Source organism: Nicotiana attenuata, chromosome 7 (assembly GCF_001879085.1).
Source record: "Nicotiana attenuata strain UT chromosome 7, NIATTr2, whole genome shotgun sequence".
Lineage (NCBI taxonomy): Eukaryota > Viridiplantae > Streptophyta > Magnoliopsida > Solanales > Solanaceae > Nicotiana > Nicotiana attenuata.
Window position 1 is genome coordinate 78,618,647 of NC_031995.1, and position 19,114 is coordinate 78,637,760.

Sequence of the window (19,114 nt, forward strand, 5' to 3'; positions counted from 1 at the left end):
CCTCGACATCGTCTCCGTGGTTATCCTTGTGCATTAGATGACCTTCCCCAATGCTACTTCTCTTCACAGAAATCCCAAAGTCGCACATCACAGTACCCAGCTCAAAATAATGCCCATCTACCCCCGCGAGTTCCCCAAAAACACCCCGGATCAGGTTTTCGGCCCAATCCAGCATTTAAGAATGAGAGGTTACGAAAGAAGAAAGCCTTCACTCCGTTGGGAGAATCATACGCCAGTCTGTTTCAGCGGTTAAGGACACTGGACATGTTGAAGCCGATTCAGATAAAAGTGCCGAACCCTCTTCCAAAGAAGTTCGATCCTTCTCAACAGTGCGCATACTGCTCAGGTGCCCTGGGGCACGACATAGAGAAACGTTGGAATCTGAAGAATGCAATTCAAAAGCTTATTGATGCAGGCGACATCGTCATGCAAAATCCAGATGTAACAAACATTGGCCAAGATCCATCCCCTGTGCACAACAAGACGCATATGGTGGGTATGATTGATCGTGAGAATGAGCCGGCAGAAGAATCCCAGAAGCAGTTTGCTCAGAACAACGTGATGAAGACTTGTGAAAATTCCAGCAATCTTGGTGTGAAATTCAGTGGCTAAGACGCCGTGCTTGGTAATTGGGAAGAAGCTCCATCTCTTGGAGTTTTGGTGGTTTATGTTGTTGTCATTTCTGTTGTCCGGGTTATTTCAGGGTTGTAATCCGGATATTGTCTTGTGACTCAAACCCTTCTATCCTTTCACTTTGTCTTGTTTGTCTCGTCAGTGCTGTTTAGGTTGGTTCAAGGGTTATAACTCTAGTCTAGTTTGCTTGTTTCGTTGTTTAAACCCTTTCACCGTCAGTCTAATGCAATTCTTTATTTCCCGCCAATTTCTAGTTAGTTTATCTAGTTCCTTTTTCCTTTTGCAATTCTTTTCATGCTGGTTCTGGTGACATGACATGCACGCATAATTCTCAGCCTGGTTTTAAAAGTCAGAAGCAATAAGACAATGTTGAAGATGTAAGGACAGTCGAGGGATTTTGAAATCTCTTCGAGCCCAAATTATATGAAACTGGGGCAGACGGAACATAAAGAAATAATGTTGAAATGCATCATGCCACATCGGCTTGAAACCAAAGGCAAGTTTGCCCCAAGTCTACAGGGGTCGTTCATGGTACCGAGATTGTTGTCCGATGGTGCTAGGTAATTGACAAATGTAGAAGGCAAATGTGTGGATATGGTTAGTAATTCTGGTGCAATCAAAAGATGTTACGTATGTTTTCCCCATGTTTGTTTAATTGTGTAGTTTGTACTTGGCACGTTTTGGAGATTGGAATGACGAAGGCATTTTGTTCTTCTATCCAAACACTTTATCCTTTGTTACCCCTTTGAGCCTCAGTTATTTTCTTTCATACCCCTCTTTCGGAATCAATAATAAAACTCGTAGGCCTGAGCGGGGAAATAAAGTGGAGAAACAAGAGAAAAATAGTGAAAAAGGAAAAAGGAAAGAAAAAGAAAAGAAAAGGAAAAGAAGAGAGAAGAAGAGAAAAGGAAAAAGAAAAAAAAAGAAAAAAAAAGAAGAGAAAAAAGAAAAAAAAAAGAAGAGAAAAGAAAAAGAAAAGAAGAGGAAAGAGAAAGAAAAGGAAAGAAATGAAAAGAAAGAAAAGAAAAGTGGGAGAAAAAGAAAGACCGCAACAACGAAGTAATTATATGACCTGAACTACGTTTGACTTGATTCCGAAAGGTTCAGTTCTCTCCGAGGTTCAGTCACACCGAAATAAAAGTCCAAAAGTCCCCAAGAAAGAAACTGGGGCAGAAGTTGTGGTTGTTGTGAGAAATCTGATTCCGAAAGTTGTAATTTTGAACTCATGTTGAATTGTTTTGAGCCTTTGATACCCTTTCTTCCTAACCCTTTCCAAAAGCCTGCATTACGGTCCAAAGAAAGACCTTCTGATCAATCTTCGAGAGATGCCGAGTCCAGCGAGTAGAGGTGAACCATATCAGGGGCAACACTCCGGTACAAGCAGAAAATTAAGGAAAATGAGAGAGTCTTATTGGTAAAAACCCTCACGGGCACCATAAGGCAAAGTGAGTTGAGAGAAATAAAAAATGAGAGAGTCTTATTGGTGAAAACCTTCACGGGCACCTTGAGACGACTGTAAGTTGAGAGAAAGAACGAAATGAGAGAGGCTTGATGGTGAAAACCCTTCGGGCACTACAAGTCGAATAAGGATTGTGAATCAGATTGGATAAGCGGAGCATTGAAGCCTAGTTTCATGGTGAAAAGGTACAACAAGAGCTGAACATCAGATTTTGCTTGACAAAATATCTACAGGTGCATGTCGTGGTCGTTAGAGTTGGTATCCACACCTGATAGGTTTCTACCTCGTAGTTTTTAGGAATCATCTCTTTCCTTTGTCCTTCACTCTGTTCCTTTTGTTTCATTTACTTCCTCTTCTTGAGTCTGTGTGGTCAAAACAAGTGAGAAATGACTTCAAAATCTGCCACCAAGCTTTCCAATTGAACAAAACGGGATCTGGTGAACACATCAAAGCGTTAAGTCAGGAATGAACAACAAACGCACTGAGCTGGTAACAGTCAACATGCCTTGGGATTCGTGTAAAATACAAGGATTTGGTACATACCAATTCATGAACAATGAAACAAGATGGAGGTTGCTTGGTGAACGGATCAAAGGTATTTTCTGTGAAAAGATTGACAAAAAGGGTGGTGAACTAGTGACAAGCGAGGTATTCCAAGCAGAAATCAAGTTATTGTTGGAGTATGGCAAGTGAAGGAGCAATAGATCTCGAGGCCAAGGCCATTGATTCAAATCAGGAAAGAACAACATGCGCGCTGAGTTGGTAACAATTAATATGCTTGGGAGTCCAGGTGAAACACAAAGGTTTGGTAAATGTTGGTACGAGCGGTGCAACAGATAAAGGGTATTGGGCCTGAACGAGAAGAGGTGTTTTCCGGGTCAAGGCTTACAAAGGAAGTGGTTAGTCAAGGAATGAGCAAGGTCGTCGAATGGAAACCAAAATGAAGGAGCAACAGACCTCAAGGCCGAAGCCAGTGGTTAGGTCAAGAAAGAACAGCGTATACACAGAGGGGGGTAATGGACGTGCTTTGGGATTCATGTGAGACACAAAGGTTGGGTAGATGCCAGTTCATGAGGAATGCAACAGATAGAGGGTGTTGGGTTTGAATGGAGAAGAGGTATTTTCAAGGGTAAAGATGACAGAGGAAAGTGGTTAGTCACCAAACAAGCAAGGTCTTCAAATGGAATCAGCGATCATGGGAAGAAAAGGAGCAATCGCCTTTAGAGTTCAAGGCCACAAACCAACCACCACATTTTTAAAACTGACAAGATTTTTCTTTGATTGAAACAGGGGAAGAAAGTTTTCGTTGGTTTCGGAGAAACCCTCCTTAGGGAAAAAGCAAGCACCCAAAACAGGTACGACGGGAAATCCTCAGGATCCTCCTGGAAAATGGGACTTAGTTTAAATTTCAAAACAATCATGAGTAGAATAATTTAGCATAAATAGGAATATAAGTTGGTTTCAAAGTTTGCACGTTTAAGATAGGGTTCAATTAGGAGTTTTCAGGACCCTCCGGGATAATGGGATGTAGCTTTAAAGTTCGTTTCAGATAACAAGATATAGTGAGAGTCGTACCTTCAGTAGATATAACTTAGGTTAAAACTATCTTTTAACTAGAAGTTGTCAGGACCCACCTGGATAATGGAGAGTAGTTTAAGACCTTTTAGACAACAAATATAGTGGGGGTAATACCTCTAGAGGATATAACTTAGGTTCATAATTATTAGAAGTTGTCAGGACCTCCCTGGATAATAGGACTTAGCTTTCAAATTCTTATAATAGTTGGTAGAACAATTCAGTTTAACACTTACCCATGTACCCAGTCACCATACTGGGGTAGAAAATTTTCTTTGTTGTTTATTTTGCTGCAGTCAGGAGCCCACCTGGAGAACAAGGGAATGCTTTTCAAGTTCAGAAATCAGGAGCCCACCTGGAGAACAAGGGAATACTTTTCAGGCTTCAGCAATCAGGAGCCCGCCTGGAGAACAGAGGCATACATTTCAAGTTTCAGCAGTCAGGAGCCCGCCTGGAGAACAGAGGTATTACAATTCAAGTTTTAGTTTTCAAATTCTTATTAATATCTGGTAATATGATGCCCAGTCACCAAACTGGGGCAAGAGATTTTCTTTGTTTTTGTCTATTTGTTGAAGTCAGGAGCCCGCCTGAAGAACAGAGGCATACGTTTCAAGTTTCAGCAGTCAGGAGCCCACCTGGAGAACAAGAGAATACTTTTCAAGTTTCAGCAATCAGGAGCCCACCTGGAGAACATCTGTTTCTCCGAACTTGGCTTTTCTTTCCTTCTTGCCTCGGCTGTGTAGTCCCACGGTATAGCTTTTGTGTGGAACGGTGTTACGGCAGTCATTGCTACTGGAATAGGCACCCTTGCCTTGGAANCAAGTTTCAGCAGTCAGAATACCTCTAGAGGATATAACTTAGGTTCATAATTATTAGAAGTTGTCAGGACCTCCCTGGATAATAGGACTTAGAAGCTTCAGCATCAGGCGCCCACCTGGAGGACAAGGGAAGTACAATTCAATTTTAGCTAATATTTGAGAGCCCACCTGGAGAACAAGGGAATACTTTTCAAGTTTCAGCAATCAGGAGCCCACCTGGAGAACAAGGGAATGCTTTTCAAGTTTCAGCAGTCAGGAGCCCACCTGGAGAACAAGGGAAGTATAATTCCAATTTTAGCTTTTAGCTTTTTAATATTTGATAACATGCTGTACCCAGTCACCAAACTGGGGCAGAAAATTTTCTTTGTTTGTTTTGCTGCAGTCAGGAGCCCACCTGGAGAACAAGGGAATACTTTTCAAGTTCAGCAATCAGGAGCCCACCTGGAGAACAAGGCATACGTTTCAAGTTTCAGCAGTCAGGAGCCCGCCTGGAGAACAGAGGCATACATTTCAAGTTTCAGCAGTCAGGAGCCCGCCTGGAGAACAGAGGCATACATTTCAAGTTTCAGCAGTCAGGAGCCCGCCTGGAGAACAGAGGTATTACAATTCAAGTTTTAGTTTTCAAATTCTTATTAATATCTGGTAATATGATGCCCAGTCACCAAACTGGGGCAAGAGATTTTCTTTGTTTTTGTCTATTTTGTTGCAATCAGGAGCCCGCCTGGAGAACAGAGGCATACATTTCAAGTTTCAGCAGTCAGGAGCCCGCCTGGAGAACAGAGGTATTACAATTCAAGTTTTAGTTTTCAAATTCTTATTAATATCTGGTAATATGATGCCCAGTCACCAAACTGGGGCAAGAGATTTTCTTTGTTTTTGTCTATTTTGTTGAAGTCAGGAGCCCGCCTGGAGAACAGAGGCATACATTTCAAGTTTCAGCAGTCAGGAGCCCGCCTGGAGAACAGATGTATTACAATTCAAGTTTTAGTTTTCAATTCTTATTAATATCTGGTAATATGATGCCCAGTCACCAAACTGGGGCAAGAATTCCACCGGAAGAATACAAGTCAACAATGCAATAAGGACCATAAGAGCAAGTTTGAAGATATAGATAGGATCTTTTGTAATTCATAGACCATAGCTTAGTCTAGTTTCTTTTATTTTTGACATGATGTAATAAGGGGGTTCAGTGAGCAGTAGCAGCAGCAGCAGCAACAGTGAAACCACAGCTTCATGGTAGTCCCAGCTACCAAACCTTCCCGAACTACACTGACCTGATTCCTTTTTAGCCAAGGATATGTAGGCAACCTTTGAAGCAGGGTTCGGTCAGACGGTTTTCAAAAATACTTCACACGGAATATTCAAACGGGCAAAAATCGCTCGTATTTGCTCGCTTATCTTTGCATAAAAACTCTTCGTGTTTCCGAGCAAAGAGGGACAGCTGTGAGCACGTGATTTTTGTCGCGCTCAAATATTCCGATAAAATTCATTAGAATTAGGATTTTTCTTTTATTATTTGAATGTTAAGAACTAATTGCATTTTATGTTAATTTTTTGCATTTTTGTCCGTACATTTTAATTCATATAAAAAATACAAAAAATATGCATTGCATTTAGGGTTTAATTTGACATATTTTGGAATTAATTCGTAATTAGGAATCTTACAAAAAATGCAAAAATCACAAAATTAGTTTGTCTTGGCATTGTTTAAATTGTAGCTTTGAATTTTGCTAGTTTTCATTTAATTTGATATTTGATTAGTTTGTGATAATTGTTAGAGTTAATTAATTTAATTTGGTAGTTTAATTTTTAGAATTAATTTAGGGTTTTAGTTTAATTTGGAAATAAGAATTAAAAGAAGTAGAAAAAAATTAAAAGAAAAAGAAGGAGAAAAAGAAAAGGAAATAATAAAGAGAAAAAGGGAAAGTGGCCAGTTCATTTTTTGGGCCCTTATTCTCAAAATCCGGCGAAAATTGGCCCAGCCCATCTCAGAAAACCCGGTCCAGATCCCATCGCTCCAAAACGACGCCGTTTAGCCCAGAGGTTAATCTCAACCGTCTATGTTTATTGATCTGACGGTTGAGAAGTCCCCTCCCCTTGATATAAAATGGTCGGAGACCCCCCTACCCCCCAATCCATCGTCTCTCTCACCCCCAGAGAAACCCCCTCACCGGCTCCGCCTTACGCTGCCGCCGGAAATCGCCTCACGGTGGCGGCCGGCGGCCAATCGGGCCCAAATTCACACCACAACCTCGCCTTCCCTCCCTCATACCCATACCAAACTCCGTTTCCCCCCAAATCACACTATATAGCCTCAAATCGTGGAAACCCTAGCGCCGCCCAAATTTTCTCTGGTGGCGGCGCCACCCCTGTTCAACCCCAAACTTCAGCCATGCAACCTTCGCCCTTCCTTTAACCCCAATCCACCACCCTTTCTCCCCAAATCTTCACCAAATTGATTTTGTTCCTGAATCTGAAAATTAAAAAAAAAGCGAATCTGTCAAGCCTTCAAGTTTCTTTGAGTAATAGGGTTTGAAACGGGTATCGATAATTTGTTTTCATCGAGAATATACGGTTGATACTTGTTCTGGATCATATCAGAATTTGTTAAGGGTTTGTCAGCTTTGTTCGCGGATTGTAGAGGCATTCTTTCGTACTCCCCGTTCGTCTTTACTTTCTCCTGTTTTCTCCTCCATTTCTGTTCTTTCTTTGGGTTTTCTTTTCGTTCTTCTTTCATGTTTTGTTGCTCAGCATCTCAATTCGCATAGCAGCATGTTCTTGAATTGAGTCCTGTTAATTTCGTCAAAAGATTAAAATTATTTCATTTTTCTTTTTTCATAAGTCAGTGTTTAGGATTTTTTTAAGTAGATTGTTTAGATGTTTTGTTTGAATTAGATGTTTGGTTCACAATTGCTTGAATTTGTTTGACTCCTGCCAATTTGTCTGAATTTGGTTTTAATTACTTAGCTTAATTAGGCCATATTTGACAACTTAGCTAATCCCTGCCTAATTATGTTAGTTATCTAATTTAGTTGGAATTTGGGTGAGGGGATCCGTTGGGTAATTATAGCTTGGGGTCACATTTTGGGCCTCAGAAGGTCAAAAGGCCCAAGGGGCCATAGACTTTGCTGACCCAGTTAGTCCAAGACGTTGGGGTCATGTGTTGGGCTGAGGGGTAATTTCAGGGTAGCTAAGGGGCATTTTGGGTAGATTGAATAGAAGGGAATCTCAGTGTAACTGAAATAGAAGCTTCTAGGAAGCTGGGGTGGGGATTTTTATTGAATTTCAGAATTGTAGTGGCTTTTACTTGGACACCAAGTCAGAAAATGGGGGATCAATTGGCAAAAAATAGAATTTAGGGGGGGGGGGGGGACTAGAAATGCAAAACTGAAATCTGAGATGCCCTACTTTGCTTGCCTATAAAGGCATTCTAACCTTGCCTTTCAAGGCAGACTTGAAGAGAGAAGGAATTCTGAAAATCAAAAACAGTTGAAAATGGCTAGGAAAATACTGTTCCATTGAGAAATCTGATAATTTTTAAAGGTTCTCACTTCTGAAACAATTCCAGAACAACTAGGGGTTAAAATGAGTTGAATTCGGTTGGCATTCAAGTAGTTGGTTCAGGTTTTGGGTGTGTTTCTGATTTATGGGTTTATTTGATACTATTGCCGGTCCAAATCTGATTTAAAGTCAGTTTACTGTGGTTATTCCTGGGTCGAGTTGGGCTGCTGAATATTGTTCCTGCTACTGTTCATCGCTGAATTCCTCCTCCTTTCCTATTTCATTTTTCCAGGTACAAGTTCTGAATATCTCATGATGTAAGGTTCAACTCGAAGATGAAATGAAGGCAATATTATGCTATGATCTGTGCATATCTCATAATGCTCATATCTTATTATTTGGGTTATGATGTAGCTTAGTCTAATTCTGTTTAAGTAGCAAATTTTTATGTTGTAATTAATGCTGGACTGTTAGACTCACTAGATGTTTGGACTCTGCTTTGTCATTTCAGCTCTAATGTGAGTTAAGTTTCTTGTAATTGATGTGTCAAAAGAGGTTCAGTGTTCTGAGTTTATATTTACATGATTCACCCATCCCTATATCCCAAATCAGAGTATCTGCGAGATATGTGTGTAATTGAAGAACTGTGATTCAAGTAATGAATTTATGGTTCAACAAATCTCAAAATTGTGAGTTATGTGGGTTTTCATTGTTACTGATAAATTTACTATTAGGATTCAAGGGCTGTATAAGGTGTTGATAATTTAGGTTGTTCAGGGATGAGTGAATTACTATTATTTGGCATGTTCAAGCATTTTTTTTTTTGGGCAGCTCTTTATCAAATAATTAGTACACTGTGATCGTTGTTTAGTCACGACAAATTTGGGTCAATATGCATGTTGAAATGAATTTGTCTCTGGTTTAGTTAATTTGTGTCAAAGGATTTAATTCATAATTCAAATTTGTTAATTATACCTCATGCTTATGTGTTAATATCAATTATGCCCATACTACGGTGTCTTGGGTAAAAGCCAGTCGGATCGTAAGAACCAGGCCTAACGAGGGCCCAATTATAATCTCTGCCCTTTCATGAGCATACCCCTGGGCCTAGCTTCATCTGGAGCCCAATCTATTTTTATGCATTCATTCTGCAGCATGTCTATTCACATTTGGTTTATGAAACTGGGCCAATGTCAAAATCAGAAGCCCTAAGCTGGGCAAAAATTCTAGTAGAAACAGCAGTATTTTCCTTCTTCCTGGGTTAATTTTGAAGCCCAAAAATGCTGAAAGTTTGAATTTGTGTTAAGTTTGTGAGATTAATTCTTATAATACGGGTTTTGGGCCTTCCGAGCTAGGTAGCATATTTGAATTAGGAGGCTTTCCTCTTGTTCAAGTGTGGACCTGAGTTTGAAGCTCGAATCCCGCGAAAGGTCCTCTAATAATGGTAATTAATGATGCTAATTAATTAGGGCCCTTTTAGAGACAACACTTTAATAGAAAATCGTAGTTTCTTTTAGGATGGCCTTTAAATACAAATGAGACGAGCCTCGCCGCACAAAATATATAAATTGCGGGGCCCTCATTAAATGCTTATATTAAAATACTTAGAATTCGGGACGTGCCGTTTAGCGAATTTTCACGGCCTCCCGCAAAGATAATAACACGTTAGTCGCTTTAGGCGCGCTTTTTAATAATCTTACTTTCCTAAATACGGGTGTGCATTTCATGCAACCCAAATCCAAATCCCAAAACGTTGGATAAAAATGTGTCGAGGATCCGGGTGCATTTCATGTGACGTGATCCGAAAATACGTTTTGAAACGACGTTCACTTTCTTAAAAGATTTCTAACTAAAAGCGGTTAAATAATTCTAAAAATGTAATAGGATAACATGTACTAAAATCAGATTTTTTCCAAATATAGCAGTTGAGTGACCGTGCTAGAACCACGGAACTCGGGAGTGCCTAATACCTTCTCCCGGGTTAACAGAATTCCTTACTCGGATTTCTGGTTCGCGACTGTTAAACAAAGTCAAACCTTTTCCTCGATTCGGGATTCAAACCGGTGACTTGGGACACCATAAATCTCCCAAGTGGCGACTCTGAATCTCTTAATATAAACGAATCCCGTTTGATTGTCCTTTAATTGGAAAAACTCCTTTATTATACCCTTCACGGGGTGTAGTAGCGAAAAAGGAGGTGTGACAGTCCTTATTATGTAGGATTTAATTAAAATTCACCTATTTTGATTTTGTAGTTAATAACATCCATTATGTTAGAAATAGATATCTGGCAAATATTAGATTTGGTTGACCTTGCTTAGACTATTATCGGATGAACATACAGAAACTAGGCTTATATATGAAATAGTTTATATATGAGCAGTGGCGAAGCCACATGGTGATAAGGGTGGTCAGTTGACCACCCTTCGTCGAAAAATTGCACTGTGTATATAGGTAAAATATTACGTTTTAGAAGTATATAACACATACTGAACACTCTTTGTCGGAATTTTTTTTACTTCTTTTAAATTTGAACACCCTTGGGGAAATTCCTAGCTTCGCCACTGTATATGAGTTGCACAAGTATTTCTCTTTCTGTCTCTTAATGTTTGCTTCACAATTGTACACTAATAAGGAATCTGTTCGGGTAGTTATGCATGTACAATAAGGTTCTGTAAAATATATTTATACTTTCGATAACCGACATTGTCTAAATTACGATGCGCAAATTAATTTCAATAGTTTACCCTATTTGTTTTGCTTGCTGTTATCTGAAATGAAAGTAGTTTTGCATGTGTACTCCGTCTATGTTTTGCTTCTTTCTTAGGATACGATTCAGTTCCTTTGTGTTAAATATAATGTTGACCTTTAAAATCGAACAATCAAATTCCTTCACTATGTTTCTTCCTGTCATGCTGCTGATGCCTCAGAAAATTGATATCTGCTTCATAATTGGTTGTGCATTCATTATTGGCTCATTCTTTGCTGACAAAGGTCCAAAGAACCAACTCACACGCATGACATGAAAAGAGTTTTTGTCATCCTCACTTATTGTTTTGCCTTCTTTTATGTTTAACCTGTTACTTTTGGAAATATTTAACAACACAATTTATTCCTTTGTGATAACTTAATTTTTTGCAATCTCCTTATTCTTCCTTCCTTCGCGTGACACTTGCATTTACCGGGCTATTTGTTGGCAGCATGGTAAGGACAATTTATGTCTCTATGGTGCTTAACAGTTATATTCTGTCCAAATGCAACCTAACTGATAGACTCAATAACTGACCAAACAGTTTGAACCAGCTCACACATATGACATCAAGAGAGTTATTTAGTCATCCTCACTACTGATTTTGCCTTCTTTTTTTCCTAACCTGTTGCTTGTGAAAATATTTAAGAGCACATTTTTCTTCCTTTGTGATAGCTAAATTTTCTGCAATTTCATTATTCTTTCAATTCCTTCGCCAGAGACTTCTATTATGACTAAGCAAGAGGAAGACCTTGAAAAGAGACAACCTGCATCTTAGAAGTTACAAGTCCAGTTAAATTTAGGATAGTTTATGAGGATTAAGATAAAAAATTTCGAAAGTCAGTTTTTAGACTTCTTTAGCCAATTAATATTTTTTCCCTCTTCACTTATTTGAATTTAGAGGAGTTTCTGAAAGTAACTATAGGTTGAAGGGTGAGAAGTGAAGCTAATCTCTGTTTATTTACTCTTTAATAGGTTATCCGCCAAGGAATGCATTTTAAGATATGTCTTATATCAAATAGAGTATGATTGTTGTTGAATTACCAATTCTCGAGTTTCATATATTTCTGGTCATTTAGAATTGTGATATTGTCTTTGCTCGTGATATTTTTGGCTTCCGGTATAGTTTTACTTTTTAAGGAAAAGGTTTTCTCTTTTAATTTCTAAAATAAGTGTAGTTTTGGCAGCATGATAGGGACAATTTATATCTACATTGTTCTTCACGGTTATATTCTTTCGTAATGCAGCCTCACTTATGGACTCAACAACTGACCATACATTTTGAGTTTAACGGCGGGGAAGAGAACCATGATGAGGTTGGTCCATTAACTGTTTCTACTGTTTGGGAGATAACATTGGATCAACTTTTTACTGTTTCGAAAGGTAAATGTCAAAAACATATCATTTCTATGATTGCTCATGTGAAATAGGATTACTCTCCGAGGTGCAGAAACATCTACTATAAGTATCAAAATTATTTACTAACGCTACGATAGTACCTGACAACTAAGGTCTGCTCTATCTTTTTCTTTCTTCTGCACATTTCTGTAAGCTAAGATGCTCTGGCTCATTTATCATCTCCTTTTTACTTAATGACTAGATTAGTTCAATATTGAAATTATTTATTTTACAAGTAAAAACTCTATCGCGTGCAGGAAAATTAAAAAAAATATAGGTAGATCATCACTTCTGCCCTTTTGTTGTTTAACATAATCGGGTGCATGTCCTTACCCATTAATTAAAAAATAAAAAGCAGATAATCATTTCTTACTTTTCTTCCTTGCACCATACAGATTGGATTAAGCAAAGGAAAAACCCGATTGCTGCAAAATTTCAAAATTCATATGTTTAGTTGCATGACATGATATTTGACGTAAATTGTGGCAGTAGCAGGACAACGTCATAGTATATCTATTATTTTTTTTAGGTTTGAACTGAACGACGTCCTAAAATTTGTGTCAAGCAGTTTGATTGGAGTTAGCATCGAATTTAACATTTTAAAATCTAAACTCTATGCTTCTTTGTTTGAGGGGAAGAGAACCATGTTTTGATTGTTCCATTAACTGTCTCTATTAAATGCTATTGTTTGGGAGATAACTCAGTTGGTGGGACCATCCATCGTAACTACGATTTACTCCTCCTGCATAGGCTTGATATCGTGGGAGTTGACTAATTAATGGATTACTTGGTTGATCAGATTAACGTCCTACAATAAAAAATAAACAACCATTTAAGGTTGCATTTCTTATTAATGTTGTCCTTACTAGCTGTTTACAACAAAATATTACTTCATGACTTGAATGTATGTATATCCAGTACCTTTATATGTTCATAAAATAATTCCATTTGTATCTTTGTGTCTACCGCAGTTTTCAAATAATATTTTCTAATAAAAATAATACTATTTAATATTTTTTGCCCAACGCGGGTAGGTATACTAGTTAAAAAGAAAAAGAGAAAAGAGAAGAGATCAATTAAAAATGACAAAGTTTGAGTTGGACTTCTAACATAAAATCTTGGTGGACACGTATATTTGGTCTTTTATAGAACTCACCACTTTCAATAAGAACACCGATCAAATCCGATCCAGAAAATGGAAATACAACTGGTTGAGATGTGCATGGAATCGGCGACGCAGAGCCGTGACGCCGTCGAAGCGTGGCGGAGACAGCGGCGGACACTGGAAAGCATGCCATCTCACCTCGCCGAAGCTCTCATTCACCGCCTTCTTCGCCGCCGTCTCCTCTTCCCCTCTTTGCTCGAGTAAGTATATCCTAATTATCACCTCATTTCTTTTATTTTTCAGTACATTTCATAATTTGCCACTGTCCTGAAATTACAAATAAATGTGATCTTTCATAATCTAGCGGTTATGGATCAGCTCGAGTTGTAATATTAAAGTGAATTTTGGAAAAATCATATGAACAGTTTGCAGCTTTAATAACCATCTCAACTTTTAAAAGTCAAAATCAATCTGTGCGTAGTTTGACTTCAGAAATTTGGTCAGATTGATAGTTGAAATGAGAAAATGCTGAACGGAATAGGTTAAAAGGAGTAGTTTAGTTTGTAGATAATTGACGAACAAAATGGCCTGTCAAAAAAATTAACAAAAAAATGGGAGAACAAAAGTAACTGAGAGTGTATTGATGCAAGTGAAGGAGTTGAATTACTTGTTATATTTTGGTCATATCTTTTTGTTATGGGCCCTTCAACCATTGAGGCTAAGCGTTATAGTCAAATTACAATTGTTTAATGTGGTAGCTGGGTAGTGGTTCTCAAAGTTATGAGCACCATATTTGCGTTGGCCTGAGAAAAATACATATATGTTTGCACTTTGCAGGGTATTGGTTGTCCAAGTATTTGAAATGTTATTCACATCCTTGAAGCTGCATAATTATTGAATTGTATTGCTTCCTCAGTGAAATAAGGCTCCAAGTCTTGGACTTAGGTGATGCAATGATGATAGTATTGTCATCCGTAACATTTGAGAGACTATGTAGCTATTTGATTGCAAAGTTGATGTTTTCCCATTATTATACTAAATCTACAGTAGTGTAACATCAAAACCTAAAGCTGCTGACTTCTTTCTTCTGTGTGTTGGATTCATGCATTATCTACTCCAAAAGCTGATATATATTTTCTTGTCTAGAGTGTTTAAATTTTGTGTCGAGGAGATCGACTTAAGGGGGGAGAGCTGTGTGGATGCAGAATGGATGGCATATATAGGTGCTTTTGATCACTTGCGCTCTCTAAATTTATCAGATTGTAACAAAATTAACAATTCAGCCATTTGGGCTATTACAGGTAACCTTTGACCTCTTATATTTTTCAGATAAATGCAACTAACCTAGCTCATATTCCGTTATATTCTCCTCTAACCATTATTTCTTTATTTTTCCCCTTGGTTAACTTGTATTGGTTCATAAATATCACATGACACTCTAAATGTTTATTTACAGAGGTCTGCTTTTGTTCTCCTCAGGAATGACAAACTTAAAGGAGCTTGACCTCTCCAGGTGCTCAAAGATCACTGACGGTGGAATTAGACATCTAACATCCATCCCAAATTTGGAAAAGTTGTGGATTCCAGAAACAGGTGTCACAAATGATGGTGTGATACTCCTGTCTTCATTAACTAAGTTATCTGTGTTAGATTTGGGAGGCCTGCCTGTGTCTGATTCGGCTTTGGATAATCTTAAGGTAAATCCTCTTTTTATGAGGAAATTTTGAGGTAGATCATCTGTTGTTAACATGTCTTTAAGATCTTGTCTTTCTTCTCCCCCACCCTTTCCTCTTGGCGTACTAAACGTTTTATTTCTTTAAGCTTTGGGTTATGAGAAATTCTCATCCATTCACAAAGACCTATGTAATGTTTTAGGAAACATTCAAGGTTAATAATGTTTCTTAAAATTCTCAGTACCTTAAAATCTCAATTCTTACCACTAAGTAGAACGCTGAAAATAATTTCATCATTCAAATCTATTTTGAAAAAACAAGTAGCTCTGTAGATGTTTCTTTCGCTAAGTAAAATGTCACAATTTCATACATTTGAATAATTCAAATCTATTTTGAAATGAAAAGATGGCTTGGTCCACTTGTGCCCTTTAAGTTACCTTGAAGGCTTAAAGCAGTTGCTTTAGTGTCTTAGGCTTGAGCTAGCCTTGTTTAGCTTACCCACTGGACTAAACTGTTATGGATTGTTCTTTTAACCATCTAGTCCTTTAATTGTACTTATTTAGAATGATTGAACTTACTCAAGGTAAATGACATGTTTTATGGTTCGGGTAGGTTCTCCAAAAGCTGCAACATTTGGATCTTTGGGGGAGTGAAGTATCAAACAAAGGAGCATCTTATCTTAAATGGTTCCCAAGATTGAGTTCTCTGAATTTGGCCTGGACCAAGGTCACTATGTTGCCAAGTCTGCCTTCTCTTGCATGCCTAAATATGAGCAATTGCACGATACATTCTTCATTCGAAGGAGAAGGACGGAAAGCTCCCCTTGCAAAGCTTATTCTGTCTGGATCAACCATAAGAGATGTCTCTGAAGCTTTCCAACACCTTGAAACCTCTTCCCTCTCTCTCCTGGATCTTTCCAATTCATCTCTTAATTCTTACTGCTTTTTGCCGTATATGAGTGCTATATCAGATTTAGATCTCAGGGGTACATCTGCAGGAGATGAGTCAGTTGAACACATTGCATTTATAGGTCAAAATTTACGCCATCTAAATCTCAGCAGGACAAAATTAAGCAATGCAGGACTGGAAATCTTAGCTGGTTTTGTTCCCAAGCTTGAAACTTTATTATTATCTTACACAGCCATTGACGATTATGCTATCCCCTTCATGAGCACCATGCCTTTGTTAAAAAGTATCAATCTAAGTGGTACAAATATCAGAGGTATGACATGTTCTTTTCCTCAAAACTTCCTTTTACTTTTTGCATTTAGTTTCTTTTGTGGTCCTCAATTTCTCTTTTATTGGAAACTAGATAGGTGTAGAGGATGCTTGAATCCTTAAAGACAACACCATAATGTCAATATGTATCTCACTTCTAGGCTAGACTATTACACGATGAACACACTTGTAGAATTTCAAATTTGTGATGAAAATCATTTACAAAATATCCAAGTGTGCTTTAAATTTATTTTCAGATGTCATCACAGATGGATGCATTTTATGCCTTATCCAACCAAAATTAATTAAGAGTGGAACTTAAAATAGCAGTTCAGTTGCCTATTGAAGGAGACTTCTTTTCCTGTAGGGTTAGAACAACATTAGTCTCTTCTCTCTTCACTCACATGGTTGTGTAATCTGCCACAATGCCAGGTATGGTCAACGAGGTGGATTCTGATCCTAATTGCATTTCATCGCTGTCTGGGTTATGTAATCTTGATCATTTGGAGAGATTGGATTTGGAGGAGACTCGAATCAAGGATTCAGCTTTGGCTCCTTTGCCGAGCTTTCGTAAATTGAGCTATTTATTTTTACGGAGTGGTTCCCTTACTGATACCTCTTTGCATCAATTGTCATCTATTAGAAGCTTGGTAACACTAGGGATTCGTGACGGCGTGCTCACTAATGCTGGGCTCATCGTATTCAACCCTCCACCATCTATGACGATTCTTGATATCAGGGGGTGTTGGCTGTTGACAGAGGATGCACTGTTGTCATTTCAGCAAAAGCATCGCCAAGTTGAAGTAAGGCATGATCTTCTTAGTATTGCATTGGTCAAAAGGTTATCTATTCACTCATCTTTGTCCCAAGTGACCACCTCACGGACCAAATTACACAAACATAAGCAGGGAGGGCCATCTGCATCTCCCCTTAGATCTAACAGAGACAGTTTCCTTGGTGAGGCATTGTCAAACTTTTCTTGGTCTAAAGTTTATGCTTGTATCTGTCTTGTCTGATATTACTTCTTTCATTATCTCAAACTAGATCAAAGACTGAAGTACACCAGAGAAGAACTATTTGCACTGAGGTCCGCGTCTGCCCCTAATTCCAGGGATAATGTTGATCTGATACCTCATGAGCTTGCAAGTGATGGATAAAATTTGTTGGGTTCAGTTCATGCATGTATTCTGTTTCTTGAGCTTCTTTTTCAATGTAAGAATTTTTAATATTTCTTTTATGAATGATGCAGAGAGTGACTCAGGATGGTAAATAGTACAAGCCCAGGCCATGTTAGGGCTGTCGTAACGTTCCACTGGCTTGTTGTCTCAGTTACGTGGCATGTGCTTCTGCCCAATGACCTTACAAAATTGTCAGAGTGCTTTTTGATGCAAGTTGCGGAACTTCTGATCTGGCAAAGCTCAGTTAAGCAGCAATATTTACACATCCTGCTGCTTCGTGGATTCGTATAAGATTTTATATTGACTCAAATTACCAACAGTTTTGAAACACACAAGGAACAAGATTTCTTAGGAGAAGTGCTATCCCAAGCAACTCAGGACTGGATTTGTTGGATAATCGCCAAGTTTTTTGTAAAGTTGTGTGTGTGTAGTTATGATTCTGGTCATTTTTGTAGCCTTTCATTGTATTTTACGTGTTGTGGTCATTCTGGGAACGTTATTTATAATGTGTACAAACCTTGAAGTATCATTTTTGAGATATGGATCACAAATTTACATAAGAAGTAAAAGAAATGACTGCTACAGCATCACATAAGGAGTTACTCTGGAAAACTCTAGTGAGAAAGCTTTTATACAACATTTTGTTTGACAGAGTAAGAGAAGTGGTAAAAATAGAATCTGTAACTGGATCTTTTTGGCATTTTCAGGTAATACCCACATTAGCTATATTCATTTTAAACAATGTTTACTCAATTGTTTGATTTATTTGACTCCAATAAACTCATTTAGGTCAATTGATTTGTATTTTGAATTCATTCCAAACTGCCTACAAGTTAGTTCTTACACTAAATAGATCACCCTTCTCGAGTAGGGAAGAGAACTAAAATGGTTCCATGGATGGTAATAATGTTGGATTGGAGGATTTTATGAGACGAACGCTTAGGTTCATGATCTATCTTTTGTGCAATGCCTACATATAGTGGTGGCAAAATGGTTCAAAGAAAACAGTTAACCACCCATGTTATCCACTACAAAATGGGTTGGATAATGAACTTTTAAAAAACGGGTCAAATATGGATAAGAACTATATTATCCATTTAGAAAATGGATAACCAATAGGTAACCAATGGATAACCAATGAGTCTAACTTTGTAAAGCCTCAAATTGGGGGTTTCTCAAGTTAGGGAGACTAAGAATTTCCCCAAAAGTGATCATATGCAACAAGTCATGGATAATATGGTTACCCATATTATCCGTTAATCCGTTTTCTATCCGTATTAAATATGAGTCGGATTGGATAATGTCACGACCCGGATTTTCCACCATCGGGAGTCGTGATGGCGCCTACTGTCGGAGCTAGGCAAACCAAGCATTAAAACATTTTCTGATAACATCTCAACGATATAAATAAAACGAGTCATTTAAATAAAAGCGGAAGTCTTAAAAAAACATAGATAACTGAAAACCAAATGCGGAAGTTTAAATACAACTCTACCCAGATCCGGTGTCACTAACTCACGAACTACTAAAGAGTGCTAAAAACATGTCTGAATAGAAGTACATCAATGTTTGTCTCGGTACAAGGAAAACAAACTAATAACATAGAAGGGACTTCGGCCTGCGGACGTCAGCTAGGCTACCTCGAAATTCCCTGGACTGAAGTCAGCTCCCGATCAAATCCTACTGCTGAGGCCCAAAAGCTGCTCCTGGATCTGTGCAAAAAGATGCACAGAGTGTAGCATCAGCACAACCGACCCCATGTGCTGGTAAGTGCCTGGCCTAACCCCGGCGAAGTAGTGACGAGGCT

At 38.3% G+C, this 19,114-nt stretch overlaps 1 protein-coding gene across 7 annotated transcripts; it reads left to right on the forward strand.

Annotated features, from left to right (window-relative positions):
* Positions 13,215 to 17,867, forward strand: LOC109229351. Of its 7 annotated transcripts, none has more exons than XM_019394761.1 (7): positions 13,215 to 13,498; positions 14,385 to 14,539; positions 14,718 to 14,935; positions 15,524 to 16,133; positions 16,562 to 17,086; positions 17,174 to 17,271; positions 17,379 to 17,867. In XM_019394761.1, exons 1-7 carry the CDS (start codon positions 13,329 to 13,331, stop codon positions 17,400 to 17,402), a joined length of 1,800 nt encoding a protein of 599 aa, XP_019250306.1. In that variant the 5' UTR covers positions 13,215 to 13,328; the 3' UTR covers positions 17,403 to 17,867. The 7 variants fall into 7 exon arrangements, with proteins under 7 accessions (XP_019250306.1, XP_019250308.1, XP_019250310.1 ...); XM_019394763.1 differs by having other exon boundaries at positions 13,321 to 13,498; positions 17,174 to 17,307; XM_019394765.1 differs by having other exon boundaries at positions 13,321 to 13,498; positions 17,174 to 17,296.

Excerpts from the sequence above, each read along its gene's own strand:
- LOC109229351 (XM_019394761.1), top strand. The coding sequence starts at position 13,329 with ATGGAAATACAACTGGTTGAGATGTGCATGGAATCGGCGACGCAGAGC. Across the intron at positions 14,936-15,523 it reads CGGCTTTGGATAATCTTAAG|GTTCTCCAAAAGCTGCAACA; the intron begins GTAAATCCTCTT and ends TGGTTCGGGTAG. Across the intron at positions 17,272-17,378 it reads ATCTGATACCTCATGAGCTT|AGAGTGACTCAGGATGGTAA; the intron begins GCAAGTGATGGA and ends TGAATGATGCAG.